Genomic DNA, 18,786 nt, shown 5'->3' on the forward strand with positions numbered 1-18,786 from the left:
GTATCTTCAGACAGTTTTGGAGAGTTTTTGACTTGCCATTGATTGTCACTCAGCAAAATTTATGTATGCAGGAAGTTTCTGTGATGCCATTTGAAATGCTTGATTGGAATGCAGTGTAATTTAAAGGATTTGCCAAGACAGCAAAAGCAAGACTTTGGCAATGTATTTGATGACTTTAAATAAAACTGTGACAGACTGGTATGGTACATTTCATAAGTTTTTAAAGCTTGAAATTATATGGACATCTTCCAGGTATAGTTGCATTATTTACATGAAATGGACACAGCCACTCTCAGTGGTTCAGAACTCAAGCATAGTTTTGTTCTAGTTGGTGGAATAGTGAATTTACTTCAAATATAGAATTCAGAGAGTTTAGAGCTGTTAGTAGCAGAAAGTTGTCTTGTGTGCAAGCCAAAATGGGGTAAATATACAACATCTCAGTATAATTGGTGACAGCCACATTCAGGCCCTTATATCAAGAAAAGCTGGAAGACAGTAATGCCATTTAGGGAGTACAACTACTATAATACATAGAGATAGCCCTACTGCCTGATTAAGAATAGGTGAGTAAATTCCTACTTGGAATTATTTTGCTGTCTCAGTAGAAACTAGGCTGGTAGAGTACTACTTTTGTAAAAAAGTTCAGTGGAGTGTGATAAATTTAGCTGGAATTTAACTGCTTCTGTTTTTATCACACATTTTTTTTCTTTTGTTTTCTTGTTAGCAGCCCTGAAGTTTAAGTTAAAATTGAAGGGAATTACTTTCAGCAGTTGGGTAATAAGTGGCCCTCCTCAAGATAACACATACAAAGATAGGTCAGTCAGATTGTCTGTAATGCTTTTGTTTGTGGAATAAGGTTTTATGGTTTGATTTTTTTTTTTTTTTTTTTTGGATCTTCAAATTTTGACCTTTCTGTTCATTGGTTCTGTTCATTCTGACCTTGACTGTTCATAATGTTCCACAACAGAATGTTTTTCTTAGGTATCCATGTATAAAAGAATCCTTATGCATATTTATTTGAAACTGAATAAGCTCTGAAATAGCTATTTGGCTAACCAATATTGTAACCAATACACATAGTTGCCATTCGCCATTCATTCCCTACATATGAAAGAGAAATAAATTTTTTCAATGTTTTGCATTTTTAATTTTTTTTACCCATTAAATAATTTTAATGCAGGTAATCTGATAAAGCTTTTTAAGATCAGTGGGTAAATGATCGATGGATACATTTAGCAGTTCTGAATAACTATTTCTTTTTTATTTTTTCTTCTCACTGCATTAAAGTCACATCCCTTAAAGTAAGGCTTGAAAAAAGACATTGGCATGACATGAAGAGGAGTACCCAGGTGTCTTGTACTCTGCGAAAGAGTGTCTAAGTTTCTTTTGGGTCAAAGAGCAAGAAACACACAGTCAAGCACAGAATGACATGCACTTGGTCTGTGAAAGTGCATTTAGTAAGACCATGTGAACTGCACAGATTTCCATACATTTTTGAGGCTATGCAGTCACTGAGGGTGAAATGAGGTTTTTAAGTAAGATTTAAGTGGTATTGTGCTGGTTTTGCACTGATTCTCCTCACTTCAGTGATCTTCAACCTCAGAGCAGAAATAAATATCCAGATCTGTGATCCCTTCTGCTACTGCAGGTGACATTTCTTTGTCCTGACCCAATACAAGAAAGACCTTTAAAGTGGTGCATTCTCTGCATTGTTAGGTTTTTTCCCTAAAAATCTCCTTGAACAGCAGGTGCTGATGCTCCATAGAAGTGATATCTTGCTGAATAATTAAGAAAGAAAAACTACTTGTTTTGTGTATCAACAATAAGCTATATTCCCTTATGCCATGTAAATTTCTTCTTCTAAAGGGAAAAGGTTTTGTCCATTGCTGCTTCATTGCAGAACTGGATTACAAGTAGCTTGCACAGCTATGGAAAACGTGTTCTGCCCTGGGTGAATTATAGTTAATGATATGCTGGGCAAGAAAAGTAGCATTTTAATGAAATGTCCACCCTCAAGAACCTTTCCCAGAGGAGACACCTGTGAATCTCTGCTGAATACTTACATTATTCAGCTGATTTTCTCTTGCATTATTGGCTAGGTGAAGAAGCTGCTATATGCTATTTTTGGCAACTCAGGCTTTTGTAGAAGCCTGATTTATAGCTGCCCAGGAAAACGTTGTTTCAGTTTTCTCTATGTTTTCAGTTTGGAAACAATCTAAAATTATTTTATTAAATCAGGTGGGGAAGTAGTTTTGCAGACAAAGCTACAACAGCGATTATTTTTTCCCCACAAACTGCCTCAAAATGGGTCAGAGTATCTCTCATAACTGCATAGTATCTTTTCAGTCAAAGATATCATGAATTCTGTTTTAATTTTAATTGTCTTTGCAAGTGGCAGAATTTATTTCAGTTAATTTAATTTTATTATTGCTTTCAGACATTAATCAGCATCCTATAAACCATCTCACAGATATTAATTATACCCCAAATTAGCCCCGTGATGTACAGTCAGGGAAGAATTAATCCTCAAGAGACAGGAATTCAAGAATTTTCTTTGATATAGAATATATTTCATCTCTCAATTTTCATAAACTTGTGCAAATTAAGTCCAATGGGATGAGAGAAATATCAGGCACTAACATTAGAGTCCAGCTACCAAATGTGCAAGTGTTTTCCCACACTGGTACTTCTCATCTCAGCAGGTGTTTTACAATACATTGACACTTATATGGCATTAACAGGGAAAGAAAATGAATTTTGACACTGGTTGGGAACCACTAAATTGCCTTCAAAGGTAGTTAGGATCTAATTCATATAACAGACCAGGAGAGCAGAAATTATTTCAAGTAGCCATACAATCCTATGCCCATATCTGTCTTCCATAGAGCCCTGATCAGGTCTTGCTTCATGGTTTTCCTATTACTTCAGACATGTTACTTTTTTTTTGAGAAACAGGGACTCACTGAATATGTGGACGGCGTTGAGATTTATTCACTCAGTGTGAAATAACAAAGGACACTTTCCATAGATACTTGCAGTGTAAGGTTGAGGAATTCTTCTCAGTGATTCAGTTTTTAATAACTATGGGCAAAATTATGAAGTAGGATTTATAATTATCCACTGCAGAAAATAACCTGATAATCTATACAGATCTCTTCCTATTTACCCCAGCCATGCAATGGAAATCTTCCCTGAATTTTCAGTTCTGGAATCAGAAATATCTATGATCCCAGAAACTAAAACTTTTGGAAAACTTAGTATGTCTTTGTGTGATAAATGGTATATATGAACTTTCTGACCACCTAATTTGATGAACTACAAAAAGGTGTCTGGCCTCTGGGATCGTCAGTCTTATTCCTTTGTCATGTTTGAGGTGGAGGTATAAAGCTCATATACATTGAGATCAAGGGAAGCTGCTGGCAGTCTGGCATGTTTCAGTGTCCCTAGTTTATTGTGGCTGAATGTTCCCTCTTCCACTGTCCCTCTACAGACAAAGTAATCATTGCACACTGAGAGTTAAGCCTGCAAACAGGTACTCACTGCACTCTACTGTCTCTGCTCTGTGTCAGTGTTTTTGGATTGTTTGCTTGAGCTGCTTTTACACTTCAGTGAGCATTTATTTTTCAGCTACCTAATCTATATGTATGTGAAACACTGTTGCTCTGACACTGTTGAATATAAATGTTGTTTTGATAATGTGGAGCTGACTGGAATGCAAAGGACAACTGCTAAGCTAAAGCTGACAGTGATTTGAAGAACAGCTTATGTGTGATGTACAGAGTTTGGCTGGTCCTTTATGATAGCAATGGACTGGTATAGTATTATGCTGTTAACACTCTTTACAGTGTTCATCAGAATATATCATTGATAGTTCCTGAGGAAATGACTTCAAATAAATAAATTCTACAGCCTTTTATTGCACCTTGGAAGACCTGTTCTGTCAAAAATAAGATAACTTTTTTTTTTTTTTTTTTTTTTTTAATACAGAAAAAGAGAATTCTCCTCTGAATGAAAGCTGTGACTACTTTGCAATCAGCAGAATCTTTCTCCTCTGTCTAGGAAAAAGTCCAGGATTTTACTTTCTATGTAATAGTTGTAGCACTGTCACATTCCAGTACTTCCAGCTTAAAGATTTTTTTCTCTCTTTATAATAGGTTTTTTATAAGAAAAAGGTTCAGTTCTTCATAGTTTGAGTGACAGTAACTCAGAATTATTTTAATAGCTGACTGTAAGAAATTTCCCTTCTCTTGTGCAAGGTCTCAGCAAAGACTGCTTAATAAGCAAATTCACAAGCATGTGACTACCTGTGATTTAGAATAAAAATTTCTGTCCCTCTTCTGTCTACCTGGGAGACAGGCAGTAGAGGTACCTGAATCAGAACTGTGTTTATTAGAGACAGAATTACCATGCTATATCTATTTGTTAAAACTCAACTGATGTCAAAAAGTAGTTCTACATAGCCAGCACACTTGGAGTTAAATCAGACCCAGTATAAAGATAAATCCCTAGAGTAAAAAATATAGCTTTAATACTAGAAAAGTCAGAAAGAAATCTTTGAAGTATGTATGCATGTGTGGGCATGTTTGATTATAGCTGTAATTATATGTTTGTCTATGCACTCTGAGGCTACTGGAGTTTTCCCTCAGGAACATGCATTTTATAGTACATATAAATTATTTGTTTGTTATATCTGAAAAGAATGATTCTGCAGCTTATCCAAATTTTCTCTTTGCTGCTTAAACAAAACTTCATTGTGCTCTATTACCATTTGACCATTCTTTCAGCTATGTGTAATCTTCTGCAACATTAATCCCTTTTCCATTGCCACACAATCATCACTTCAGCAATTGCATTTGGTCTTCCTAGATATTATATGCATATTGCTCATCTATATTCAAGGAAATATTCAAATGGCTTCACATATTTTCAAATCACTTCGGGTTGTCTGTCTAAAAGGTGTCCTCCCTGCATTTCTCAAAAGAAGAATGCAGAGGACACTTAATTTAACATGTAATGAATCACCATTGTTCTTTCTACAAATAAAGAACTCGGCATTTTTTTATATTGGCTTTCAGCATTTTCACTAGTATCCAGCCTGCTATACAAATGAATTTCAGTTGGATTGCTTTTAATCTGAGCTTTTTGGAAGGAAAGGAAAGTTATATCCTCTGGTATTTTGTGCATGTTCTCTACTTGCTATTTAAGGCCCACTCCATGTAGTTCTGGTCTGAGATTACTTCTACTGATTTTCCTTTTTCTGTATCAAAATGCAACCATACAAAATAAAATGGCCAGGAAAGTAATATTTAAAAAAATCTTAACAGTTTTATGATGTGTATTAGTTGCACTGCAGTTCCTGATGGCCTGATTTTTTTCACTATGTTTCCTGATAGCAGTCATTCTCAGAAAGCTATTTCACATCTATGGGATTTTTTTTTTTCTGTTCAATGTAAAGTAGATGTGATGCATAAAAATCTGGTTTAGGACTTAACTCTGTAAAGTTAGGACTTGAAGATCTTAAAGATCTTTTCCATTTTGTGTAAAGGCTGCAAATTATATGGGTAAGAATCTCCATTAATGTTTTTTAAAACTATTTCAATCTGCCAAATCTGAATCCTAATATTATCATCAATGTAGTATTTTAGTAAATACAATCCAGCTCCATGCAACTAACTCAGGACATTAACCAATATCGATTATTTAAGAGTTCATATTCCTTCCTCCATGATCAATATTTTCCCACAGTTTTATCATGAATAAAAGGTTCAGTTAAATATAAAGAAGCTTGAAATTTTAGTTTTAATAATTAAGTGGGTGATGCTTAGTTAACATCATGCTATCTCTAGATCATATCACTGCCCATCTGTAGCCCTGTGTAAGGACCCTGCTCTCTTGTATATGATAGGGATTGAAAGACTGCAGCCTGCAACCTTCCCCTTTGTAAGCTTCAGGAATGAATGAGAGATTGAGATTGCGTGTCTAAGGCACTTAAGCAGGTGGTGAATTCTTGGTTTTCATATGCAGTTTGAAGACAGGATGTCTGGCCACATTTTGTTAACTTGTATAATCAAGTCCTGTATCATATCAAGTCTTTAGGTATATAGTTAGCTTCAGCTTCAATGAACTGTTGATGCTCTTAAAGAGTTAATCATCAATAAAGAAATACATATGCTTCACCCTGGTGCTACCCCATTCTATGTGTCTTTTGTGTAATTTTATGAATACCCATGGTTATATGTTATATGCACACAAGTATATGAAAATATACAAAACTGAAAAGCCCTGCTCCCCTTAGATCAATGGTAATTTTCCCTCCAGTCTCAATAGAGTAGCACTCTGAATCTATGTACCCTTGACTGCATCTTTTGCATGATTTACAAGCTATAAGCCATATATATTATGCAGCTTTTTAATTTCCTAGATTTTTTTTTCTACTTTAATAATGGTAATAAATTTTTCGAGGATGAAACACATTGCTTGGTGAAGAGTACTAGTGAAAATTAGACTAAATATTAAGCAACAGCCTGATGATGTAAATCAGAAATTAATCCAATGAGAATTAGTTCAAAGAGAAGCTAAAATGTAACTCTGACAATAACAATGATTTTATATTTTGTGATTTTACATCAGATTCAAATACACTAACTTCAGAAGTGCAAAGCATTTAAATAAATGCTCTCTGTCTTGGGAAATAGAAGGCCAGCAAAACATCTTAAATTCCTTTGGTTTTTATGGCTGAAATGATGTTCAATTTTGTAAATGTGCTTAACCTAAAGTATGCTTGAGTTGAGTACCAGAGGAAGAACTGGGAATACTGATTCCACCAGCTTCCAATTTCTTCCTTTTGTTTGTTTTTTTAAAAATCATTTTAGCAAGTTTTCTTATGCCACTGTCTGCATCCCTAAGATAGGAATAGTAAATGCCTTCCCATTGAAAAAACACTTTGAGATATGTAAGTAAAAAGTGCTCTGTAAGAACTTTGGATTTTTATGGTAATTTAAGAGAAAATGAATGTCATCCTTAAAAATAACTCAGGTATTATATGGAATACTAAACATTTTTCAACTTTCTGAGTTTGAATTGCTGTTCATCTTCTTAGCCTAGGCTGTTTTGTTTGAAACTTCTTTTGAAATAATTTCCACCTGTTTAAGCAGTTTTGACTTTGCTGCAGACACAGCACAATAGTTGCTTTATAGTGAGTTAGACTGCTTGTCAAATGTAAAACCTAGATTTTCATTTCCTTACATCTTTCTGCTAACACTGTTCAGTGATGCCTCAGTTAGATGATTTCCTGTCACACAAATGGCAGCTATGTCTGCCAAGCACTTCTGTTCCTGCAGATTTTCAGCTTTAAGAAATCAGATTCAGTTTTAAGCACTATTTAAAGATAATTAGATATTTCATTAATGACAATAATCAAAGCTTTTGTTTTGTACAGTTACAGTTTTTGCTGTTTGTATAAAAAATTCACAAGTTCTCTGAACAGTGGCCAGTTCAGTGGTCTCTGAACTCTCTGAAACTAATTTGAGTTGTGCCATTAGGTACCATTGTGAACATCAGCAAGAGTAGAATTTCCTGGGAATACAGGAAAAAGATTTAGAGGTGTGATATGCTCGTGTGTCACTACTCCGTATTTCAGGTGCTTGCTTTATGTTCTGTATACTGCACTTAGTTGCAGAAATATATCCTCTGGTCTTTTCTTGCTAGACTTTCCTGATTACAGCCCATAAATAGATGTGTATGCTGTCCCTGTTGCAATATTTACATCAAAATGAAAACCTTTCTGCAGTTGTCTGAAGGGAACCCTTCAATAGCATGCTTTTGCCTGTTTTCCAAATCATAGCTACATCTTAATCTGATTTAGGTTTAAAGCTGTCTGTAAGTAGATAAAAGGCAAGGTGAATGCTTAGACTTAAATGAAGAAAAACAAGAGGTTGTGCTGTCATTTTTCGTTAAGAAAATTTACAATTAAATATTTTGCATGTGGATTTAATTGTGAAATTGTGAAATGGTTGTAGTAAGCAAGCTTTAACCACATTAAGGCTGAGCTGTTCTCAAGAAAAAAATACCACGCTCAATCACAAAAAAAAAAAAAATGTTTTAAGAGATATGTAAAATAGAGATTTTATGTCAGCCTTAAAAAAACCACAATGAAATTATTTGTAATTACAGTTTCATTAATTAAATTGTGCATCAAGAGCTAAAGAAGAATATTTAAGCTTGCAGTAATCTGACTGGCAAGCTTATCTGCTACTGCTGCAGTGGATTCATAATATGTACTATGATTTTTTATTATGTTGGGGTAGGGTGTTTTTTTGTTGTTGTTGGTGGTGGGTTTTTTGTAATTATTATTTTTATATTTGTTTTGTTTTTATCAAAAGATGGCTAAAACTTTTTCTGGGACTTAAGGGGAAGAGAGAGAGATATTTAAGATTACCAAATGCATCTACAATATCCAGTTGAACAACAGAGAAAATATATCAAAAAGATAAAATTACTGCTTAATAACCAACACTGAAAGACCAGATAAAAGAAAAGGAAGATTCCAGTTTTGTGTTTCAAGCAACAATGTTATCACTTTATGCTGTAAAATCTTTTTATAATGCAGTAAAATTATTCTCTTCTAAGGTAGCATGAAATTCAACAGGAACTTAACCCTATTAGTCTTATTATCTGTTGCTTCTAGGGGTAAGAAGATTGGACATGACATAGATTTTTTGATCACCAGTCCAGGGCCAAGAGAAGATGCTGAACTTTTGCATAAAGTTGTTGACTTGTGGAAAAAGCAGGTATGAACCAAGTAACATTTGGCCAAAAAAAGACATATTCTAATAGCACTGAACTAAGGCTACCTAATGCTTAAAGAATGTTGACTCCTTTTTACCAATGACTGCAAAATTTTGAAATTGAATATTGCTCTGCTCAGTTATTAATCATGATGCTCTAGGTGCATCCTCCAGCTCAGAATGCTAAAGTTGAAGGTTATGTCAGAAGTTCTGTACACACATTCTACTGTATCTTACCCTGAGAATATACAGCTAGTGTGGTGAACAAGTCTGAAAGTTTAGGTACTAAAAGCCCTGGAATTCTGACTTCCTTTCAGCCCATATATTAGCTTTTCTCCTGGCTTCTGTGTGAATACTGTCAAAACTAACACAATCCACCATGACGTCTGGGTTTGGAAGACTGCACACATTTCACAGAAGAATTATTCGGATAAGAGGGATTTTGGGTTTTTATTTTCTTGTTGGGGTTTTTTGTTTGTTTTCTTTTTATTTCTATTCAGCTTTCCTCAGTTTCAAGCAGCTTTAAAGTTGGAAGAGTCTGTACTAGAAGAGATGCAGGTATCTCAAATTATTCCTGTGTTAGAAATATAGTATGTTTGGAATAATAAGCTTTTGTTTCTTTTTCTACCTTTTAACCAATTAGGACATTTTTCAATATTTACTACCTGCACTATAAAGAGGAATTGGGTGCATTTCAACAAGTAAAAAGCCAACACTCTGTTTGAGGTGAATCCCTAAATGCCCCATTGCTAAGTAAAGTCAGCATTCTGTTAAGGTAGCCTGGAGGATGATTTTGAATTTATTCCAGAGCTATGGTACTTTAATATATAATAGGTTAACAACTGAAAGATACTAAATCACCTAACCAGAGAAAAGCTTATCTGATAGTATAAAGTTATCTCTTTCAAGGAGGTCACTACCTTTCAATTGGCTTTAATGAAAGAGTTTCAAGCTTGTTTTTTCCTGATAAAATACAACCTTAGCTGAATTCCTCATCCTTCAGTATAATTTCAGTCTTTGAAATGTTAACAGATTATTGTTAGATTTCTGTGACTACGATCATAATTCTGCATGGGAAGTGTGTGTAGTGATGTAGATTGCTAGCAGGTATAATTCGTCAGATTCCAATGAAAAGCGAGGAAGCTGTAGCAATGAATGACTGCTAAAGAACTACTTGATTTTTCTTTTTATTATTAAATATATATATATTTAAATTTTATATATATATTAAAAGTTTCTTTCTCAGTAATTTTACTCCCCTTATTCTCAGAAAAGTTGCATTTCTTCTTGGAATCTACCCTTTCACTTGCTCAAGAAGACTTGAACCTCTAAGAAGCCATCCTGTTTATTATCACAGAGCAGAAAGAAAAAGTGATGACAGGCTGAAGCTAGAGCCTGCCTGAAGTGAAGCCTTCCATTCCTTCTCCTGTTCCATCACACTCCAGTTACATTAATGACAATAATGGCTGTGATCTGAAAAGTGTGACAACTCCTGAAGTTTTTCAGGGTACTCTGAGCTGCTTTCATTAAATGGAATGGAAAGGAAAGAAAGAGAAAATAAATGGTTCTTGCTGAGTTTTTTTTTTAAGGATAAAATTTTGCAGAAGTCAATGCAGGGTGGTATAGGAAGTATAGCAGGTCGAGAGTGGCCAAAGATTTGATAAAAAGATTAGAATTCCTCTAGGAATCCCAGCCCAAACAAGTTCAGGATTATTTAAATCTATGGACAAACATTTCCTGAATATTGTTTGTCCTGTAGAATTTTTTTGGCTAATCCTACTATCTATAGTGCCTTTCTAGTGACAGCCAGACTTTTACAGGCACTACTAAAAAATAAGCTGCCAGCAAAATCAAAATGCAAAATAAGGAAAGAGAGGAATTATACTCTTCCTGCTGTTTAATTTACTTTTGAATTCTAAGGGGAAGGGAGACAGAGGAAAACCCCCAACCTGAACCATTTTCATACATTTTGACAGTACACCTGTCATTTGCTTCACAGCTTTCCACTTTTGGGCTACTGCTTCAAAGCTCAAACTAATCAAAGGACATCACTGAGGTCATAATGCTGACTTTCTTTTGCCAGCTCTAAGTGAAGGATTCTGAAATGTTTAACTTCTAAAGTATGGGCCTTGGTCTTATTTATAGAATTTAAAAGGGTCTTTTTCTTGGCTGAAAAGTTTAATGTAATAAGATCCTTTCATTGATAGCTGTTGAAAACTAAGTAGTTAAATCAACACTACCATGGTCTTTGATGTAGCATCACCAGGGAAAAATGGCCAAGAGACAGAGAAAACGAAGTCTCCACAGAGCTTGAAAGTAGAGTCACAAAACAGAAAAGCTGAAATGCAGTACACAGGTTATGGTTTCAGTGGTTCAAAAAGCTGCACAAAGAAAATAAGAAATCATTTTTGTGGCTTAGAGCTTGGAAGTTTTTGGGCAAAGAGGTTGAGATATCTGTGTAGAGCAACTTTGTTCACACACTGTACAAAGTAATTTTCTTTTTTTTTTTTGCTAAAAATCTATATAGCTTTATTTAGTACTGTTCCTGTTGCTACACGTTTACTTTCAACAAAGAGCTACCATTCCTACAGGCTCTTCATTTCACTTTTCATTTTTTACCATTGTATTTGTGTCAGTATAATGTTGGCTTTTTCTGTCAGCTTTCAGGAAAATGAGGAATGTAGATGGCTGTCTGTGCTTACTTATTTTAGTATATTAGTGTTCTGGTTTAGACTCCATTGTTCACTCTTGGTGAGGTAAGCTCAGTAAACTTAAGCTTCAGGAAGCTGAAGTCTTGATATCCCACTAAGGTGGATGGTGAGGAGCAAGAAACTTTTTCATTGCTGGGAACACTTTTTTGTGAACAGGGTTCACAGAACAGCAGCACATTCATAATTGAGTGACAGCTGGATTTTAGCAGCAAAACCTGGATCTAAGGCAAGATTCAGAAGCAGTTAAGAGGTCAAAGCAAAGAGCTTATATTTTTCAGATTAATGCTCTGCCTGTAAGGATACAGAGCTCCTTTGTGAACACAGTTTCTCACCTTTTGACTCAATGCATCATGAATTTTTAGTTGCATTCTTGCTCAGATTCAGCAGAAGCTGAGGACATTGTTACCTAAGATTGGCAATTGCATGGTGGTTAGAGCACTGGACATGAGAGAACTTGGCTTAAATCACTTTAGGCAGAGAATGGAGCTGAATCTGGTTTTCTTGCATAGAGTAGGCAGCAGTATTCCATTTACCATTTTGTTTTAAGTGAAAATCCAGGCAGTGGTGGCTTTTCTTATGACATCTGATCTTTATAGTAAGTTTGTAAAGTGTATGTACATCTTTATCTATCAGTTTGTCTTGTTCATCAGTGCAAATGCTCATAGCAGAGAGGGAAACCTCTTCATTCCTGAAATCTGGTGCTGGTCTGTGCATTGCTGTCAAAACCAGGCTGTTCAGGGCATGCTCAGAATTAGACCATTCCAACATACAGAGAACTTCAAGGTGAAAAAGGGACCAAGATGGTTGCATGCTTATACATCGTCACAAAGTTTTGCATTGCTGATCAAGCCTTTGATTTGCTCATAATTCTTTACTCTTACAGGCCTGACTACTCACAGGCCTTTGCTCTCTGAGCTGTTCCACTTTATAGAATTCTATCTGTCTCACCTAGGTAGAGATTTTTCCAAACTAACATGCCTACATACTATTTTCAATTAGCTGCAGGCATTTTATTGAAGAAAAAAAATCCCCTCTCACTCCATTAAACCATCTTAGAAGGAAGTAAGAGCATCAACATATATACATTTCAGAAGAACATACTGGATTATGTTTTCATGTTGTATAAAATGGTCCTACTTATCCTTACAGAATTAATCCAGCTATCAACAACCATGAGTAATATTAAAAATAGTATAGGATTTAATTTAACTAAAAATGTCAAAGAATTTTAATGACCATTCAGATTTATTTTGGATTCATTTTTCAGCTATTGATTACACATTTTCTAGATATTCACACTTTTTCTCAGTTTGATCCTGAATTTACTTGAGTGTTAATGCTATTGATGTGCCAACACTCAGTCTATTTAATTAAATATGCATAGTAAGTCTAAAAAAGGAAAATTGTTTCATATATTATCCTAGCTGCCCTAAAAATATATTTGGTTTTGATGGTATAAATTTGAGAAATGAGAAAGCCAGCATTTTAAAACCTGGTCTTTAACAAAGTCTACGGCTCTTTATGGTCTATGTATCCAGCTGAAATTAGCAAAGAAGTACAGAATCCAGGACAAAGAATAACTAGAAGGCTGCTCTTTTCCTGCTAGAAGCCAAAACTTCACACAGCCTTTGTATCTGACTGCTGCTTCAGGCTGTACTTTTTCAAAAGGTACAGAAGTGCCACTTCAGCTTTAGTGTATGGGGTTATGTTTATGTCCAGTACCTAATAAAATTAGGTTAATTGGAAACATTCTTTTAATGGATATGACCTAGGCTTTTGGCTCATATTTAAAGTTGATATCCTGGCTTTGAATCACATTTTAACTGTTTGTTGAACTCAGCACTTATGTAATTATTACCTGATTTCATTTTTTTTCAAAAGTGAAGTAGATACTTAGAGTGGCCTACATCCTCTCATGCTCCTGCTATTAACTTTAGGAATTGCTTAGCCAATGAACTATGAAAAAAATGCTACAGGATGACCCAGAGAGGTACTCCCAAAATATCTTTCTAGTCACACTTGCTAACCCTGGCCAACTACAAATACTTAAACTGTATTCAAGTAGAAGACACAGCCTAGCCAGCAAAGGAAAGCAGCAGTAGGCGAGCTACAATAATGATTTACTGAACTTTGTGATTGCTTAATATTACAACTCAGGGACCCTCAGGGAGTGCTTCCTTGAAGTTCAAAAATATGATAATGTAATGAGAAAGAAAATAAGGAGAAAGGACCCATTTTTACATGCTGCTGCTTAACAGGAAGAATTTGTACTCTTCAAGTAGCTGGGAGATCTTAAAGGGAGGACCTTTAGTAGTTATCTAGGATGATTTCAAGTAAAGGGAATTCTTCATTTTTAGTGTGGGCAATACAGCAGACTGACATGTAAATTTTACCTGGGCTTAAATTATAACCATAAATTGCTGTAATGAGTAGCAAGCTGAAAAAAAATACTCTGAAAATTAAAGCTGATGCAGAAGAGATCTGTTAGATAGACAGCTAGGTGCTACAATGAAGATATTGATGAAGCAGATGATACAGTGTGTGACTGAAAGTTAAAAATGCATGTCTTGAAAGTCCTGAAGATTTTATGTCAAGGCCATTTTATCTATTACAGACTCACAGACCCCTCATGATATCTCCTCAAGGTCTTCTAGGTTAAAAATCCAAGTATGGGACACTGGTGGCCATGAGTGACTGTTGTTAGATCTCACTGAGACAAAACACCCTCTAGGTGCTCATATAATAGACTGTGAAGAGAGGAAACACTGCAAGCTCTAGTATTTTACTAGATTTCTCAAGTAATCAGAAACAAAAATCTTACTAAGGTGTCATGACCCACGAGGTGGATGCAGCACTGTCACGTCTCACAAAGTGAGCACAGCTCCCCAGAGGTGGAGCCCAAGCCAAATATCATGTCCTACAGAGTGGGCATGGGTAGAGTTCCCCACAGTGGGGGTTCCCCAGAGGGAGATTTGGACCAGACCCCCTTGATGTCTAAATTCCTTCAGAAGGGAGCCTAGCTGTGGCTGGGCCCAATCCTACTCCTCTAATTAATCTCTTTGAACAACCCATTCTGCAAGATTAAGATAGGGAATTCTCTGCACGGTACTCTAGGAGTAAGATTATTACCCAGGAGGTTTGTATAAAAATACAACTTTTCTTAAAAGTAAGTAAGATTGTAAAGCATTTCAGAATACAACTAGCAGAATTTGAAATTATGGTACTTTCAAAGCAATGGGTTACAATTTAGCAAACTTAAGGATGTTGTCAAGACAATAGGTTACTTAACAAAGCAAGGGGTAGTAAAACTTAACAAAGTTAGGAACTATGGTGCCTTTATGTGCCAAAGTAAGGTCAGAAACAGAGAGAGAGAGAGAGATTAAAAAAAAAGGAAGGATATCACTACCTTTGGATCCACCAATGATCTCAGTAGGAAGTTCAGGTCATTGGATGGCAGGTGCCTATCCAGTGTTTTGAGTGTGCCTCTTTTATGCTGCCTGACCCCATCTTTTCAGGGGAGGGGCTTTGGCATATCTTGCAAAGCCAGGTGTTGACTTGAGCCCCTCCAGATGGGATGACACATAATAACCCTTATTTCTATGCATGGCCCCTCTTCAGTCACCCTACATAGGGCACACACAAGATGTCACTCTGCCTCCACAGGGTACAGCTTTCCTGTCCCTGTTGCTTATCGAATAAGGACAGTGTCCTGCCTATCAGGGTGGCTACCAAACAGAGCTCCCCTTGCAAGGAAAGTGTTCAGCTTATTGGGATAGACACTAAATGAGGGGCTGGTCTTGTGAGAATAGGTCCCCATTTATCAGGGTGGTTACCCAAATGAGGGTCTCTCCTTCTGAGCAGAGAGTCCAGATGGCTTATGAATGAGGCCTCCACTCGAGCACAATATCCATTTTGTAAAGTTGGCTGTTTTGACACAAATATTATTTTCAGGATTCTACATGTCTTCCCATATACTGTCAGAATTTGATTCCTTTTTCAGTCCATCTAAAGAGGGGCTTCAATTTCCAATTTCTCGCATCAAAACTGAGGAGATTTCATCTTCGTTTGAAAAAAGAGGACAGAAACAATGGTACAGACTTTGGCAAATATACAAAACTGGTGATGTGAGCACACCATCTATGGTCAGCATAGAGGTACTGGAAATGAAGGTACCTAGAGCTATAAAATAAGACTTTACAAAAACTTAATCTCTTTAGGATTCTGCCTAGGGAAATAAATTATTTAGTTTCATTCTGGTATGTACCATGTAATGCCCCAAATCTCAAAGAGCAAAAAGGAAAATGAAGCAAAATATGAGAAAGCACTTATGAATTAGCTGGATTCTTTTCATGTAGAATGAGAGGAATGTCAGAACTTAATAAAAGGTTGAAGTCATCAGCTAATGGTCAATGATCAATGAGATCAGAAGCATTTTTAACCATTAAAAGTAATAAAATTAACCTGAAGCAGCCATAGTTTCATTAGAAGGACTGAGATTTAAAAGCAGATAGGTATTAACATTGAATAGCTACTTTGAGTTTGTATTTGGAAAGAGCAAGCATCAGTGACTTGTCAAGCTGGGGTAAAATTAAGAAAAAATTACTCTCTCTTTTACAGATGGATTTGAGAGAACACCTACTAAAATTAAGCGTTTTCAAATCAGCAAATTTTGTAGCTAGTAATTCAAGAGAATGAGCTACATAAGGAGTTTTCTTGCTTTAGTTTATAATAAATCTTCAACATCAGGAAAAATTCCAAAGTGAAAGAACGTAAATGTGAGTCAAATAGTTACCATGAAAAAGGTTGGCTCATTGACCCATAAAATGCCCTGTGACTGATTCCCAGTAAAATTATGGGGTCTTCCATTTGGAACTATCATCGACAAATCATGGAGGCTGGAAATGTAATACCTATCAGAGTCTCTTCGTGGAAATTGTATCCTAAGAGGTTTTGTTACACTTTTTTCAGAATTATAGCTCTGAATGATAAAAATAACTTTATTGCTGTTAAGTGTTCTCTAAGGTATTTAGTATGTTATCATGTAAAATTACTACACTTGCACTACATAAAAGGACTTAGGAAAACATGGGGTTTAATAGAGAGATTCTTCCAAAAATTAACCTGTGTTGCTGGCTACAGAGTGAGGCTAAAAGAAAACTACCTCCTATAGTGCTGAATTAGAAATAATTAATTTACAATGCCCTATTTTTCTCATTCTGAATGTTTCTTATTACAATTATAAATAAAATCCTGATTATCCTTTAATAAAATCTGGCTCTTGAGAATCTGAAGATTTTTTGTTCACTTCCTTCAAACAAAAGATATGGGCAGGGCTATTCCACGTCTTTGAAGACTCTAGACCTTGTCACAAGGAAATCTCACAGCAGAAGCAGTTTGTAGCAAACGCTCTTCTTGCAATCTGTCAATAAAATATGCTCAGGACTAATCTGCTTTTCAAGATGTCAGCCATGTGGGAAAGCATCAATCTGTACTCAGAAATTTCTCTTGACATAACTTCAAGAGACTTAGGAAGAAAGGATGAAGGGGAAGAATTGCAAAATACTGTCTCAATAGTAAAGGGCAGGACATAGCTATTGTCAGAAGACTTCCACTTCAGATTTCCCTCAAAGGATCTGGTTATATTTTTTCAAAAGTCACAGCTGTTTCCTTTCTCTGCTTAGGTTTGGCCCTGCACAGTTCTGCATCTACAGAAACTTGTTTTAAAATTAATTTTTTTAAACAACTGTCTAGAAACTCTGAAATTACAGTAAAACCAGACTGGTAATTCAATGTGAGAAATTGCTTCCCTTTAGGGCTTGCTCCTATATTGTGATATCATTGAATCAACATTTGTAAAAGAACAGCTACCAAGCAGACAAGTTGATGCCATGGATAATTTTCAGAAGTGTTTTGCAATTTTAAAATTATATCAGCCAAGAGCAGAAAACAACAGTGACAACACATCAAAAAACTTTGATGTTGCAGAAGTCAAAGACTGGAAAGCAATCCGTGTAGATCTGGTCATAACTCCCTTTGAGCAATATGCATATGCCCTGGTGGGCTGGACAGGCTCCAGGGTAAGTAACCACAGCAGTCCGTGCTTTTTTTAGAATTGCTAACAAATTCTTGCTGTTGCAGAACCAGTCGGAGTTGATGGATTTTTAAAAAATGTTCCTGCTCACTACATGTCACATTTCATGTTGTCATCAACCTCTGATCATAGGTTGGACATCTATGGATGTCCCTCTAAAGGAGCTAACATCTATTTTCCTCAAAGCTTAGTGTTTAGGTTCACGAACTGAAGAGCTAGATTTTCAGTCACACTGTCTTTTTACTTCATACTAGTGTTAAGAAGCAATAGAATGGTTATGGAGTAAAGAGATGATTTGGAAAGTGTCACAAGATTTTACAGGAAATTAAACATTTGAGGAAGAGAGATTCTGAAATGGAACTCAATTTGTTTTGTAGGAAATACAAAACAATTTGACATCTTTCTTTTTGGATTAGATAAAATAATTTCTTTTGGTTGTATTTTAATTAGGCCTTTTAAATGGTTAAAAAAATGAACTTTTAAAGTTTACACATTATTTTTGAACTAGAATAAAGTATGTTTTGATTGATATTTTATTAGGAAAATTTGCAATTATAACCACTTTCACAATAGCTATAATGTAAAATAGTAAAATATTTTCAAAATAAAATATCTAAATGCAAACTCAAAACTCAAATGATTAATCTCTTCCCAGACAGAATTATTTTTCAATCTGTTCTAAATACTTGCCATCTGATATTCTGATGTTCATTTTCTTAGGGTTATCATTATATGGTATAATGGAATGCTCCTGCACCTGCTTCAAATTATCTTTTTATGTACTAGAAGTAGTTCCGGTGCTTTGCCACTCTGTTCTGTTCAGGCCAATTGGAAACAGGATATTTTAGACCAGGAAAAATGCTGCAGTTGATGTATTCTCCTGCTGAACTGATGAGTTACTTCAGTAATTTTTCTGTTTTGAGGTAATAAAATGCAGATATTTTGACCTTGGGTTAAGTCCTCAAGACTTTGGAGTCTTTCCTAACTAGGCTACTTAAAAGCACTTCTCTGAACTCACTTGGTGGATGACTACATTAAAAGTGCACTTTGCGAGGGCCTTTGCTTGAGCAGACAATGACTTTACCTTTCTCTGCCTCACTCAGCTCCTCCTGCTTTGCATTAACTCATCCACACACTGCCAAAGCCGATCACAGGCTGGATGGAAGGTGGCCTTCTCAAGCAATACCCAACTATTCTC

General features: G+C 35.6%; 1 protein-coding gene across 1 annotated transcript in view; it reads left to right on the forward strand.

Moving 5' to 3' along the window:
- DNTT (DNA nucleotidylexotransferase) overlaps positions 1-18,786 on the forward strand; it is a 71,576-nt gene that overhangs the window by 38,598 nt on the left and 14,192 nt on the right. The window contains exons 8-9 of the mRNA XM_008501994.2: positions 8,687-8,789; positions 17,311-17,574. Coding sequence (XP_008500216.2) covers positions 8,687-8,789; positions 17,311-17,574 — 367 coding nt within the window. The remainder of the gene's footprint in view (positions 1-8,686; positions 8,790-17,310; positions 17,575-18,786) is intronic.

Source organism: Calypte anna, chromosome 6 (genome assembly GCF_003957555.1).
Source record: "Calypte anna isolate BGI_N300 chromosome 6, bCalAnn1_v1.p, whole genome shotgun sequence".
Taxonomy (NCBI): Eukaryota; Metazoa; Chordata; class Aves; order Apodiformes; family Trochilidae; genus Calypte; species Calypte anna.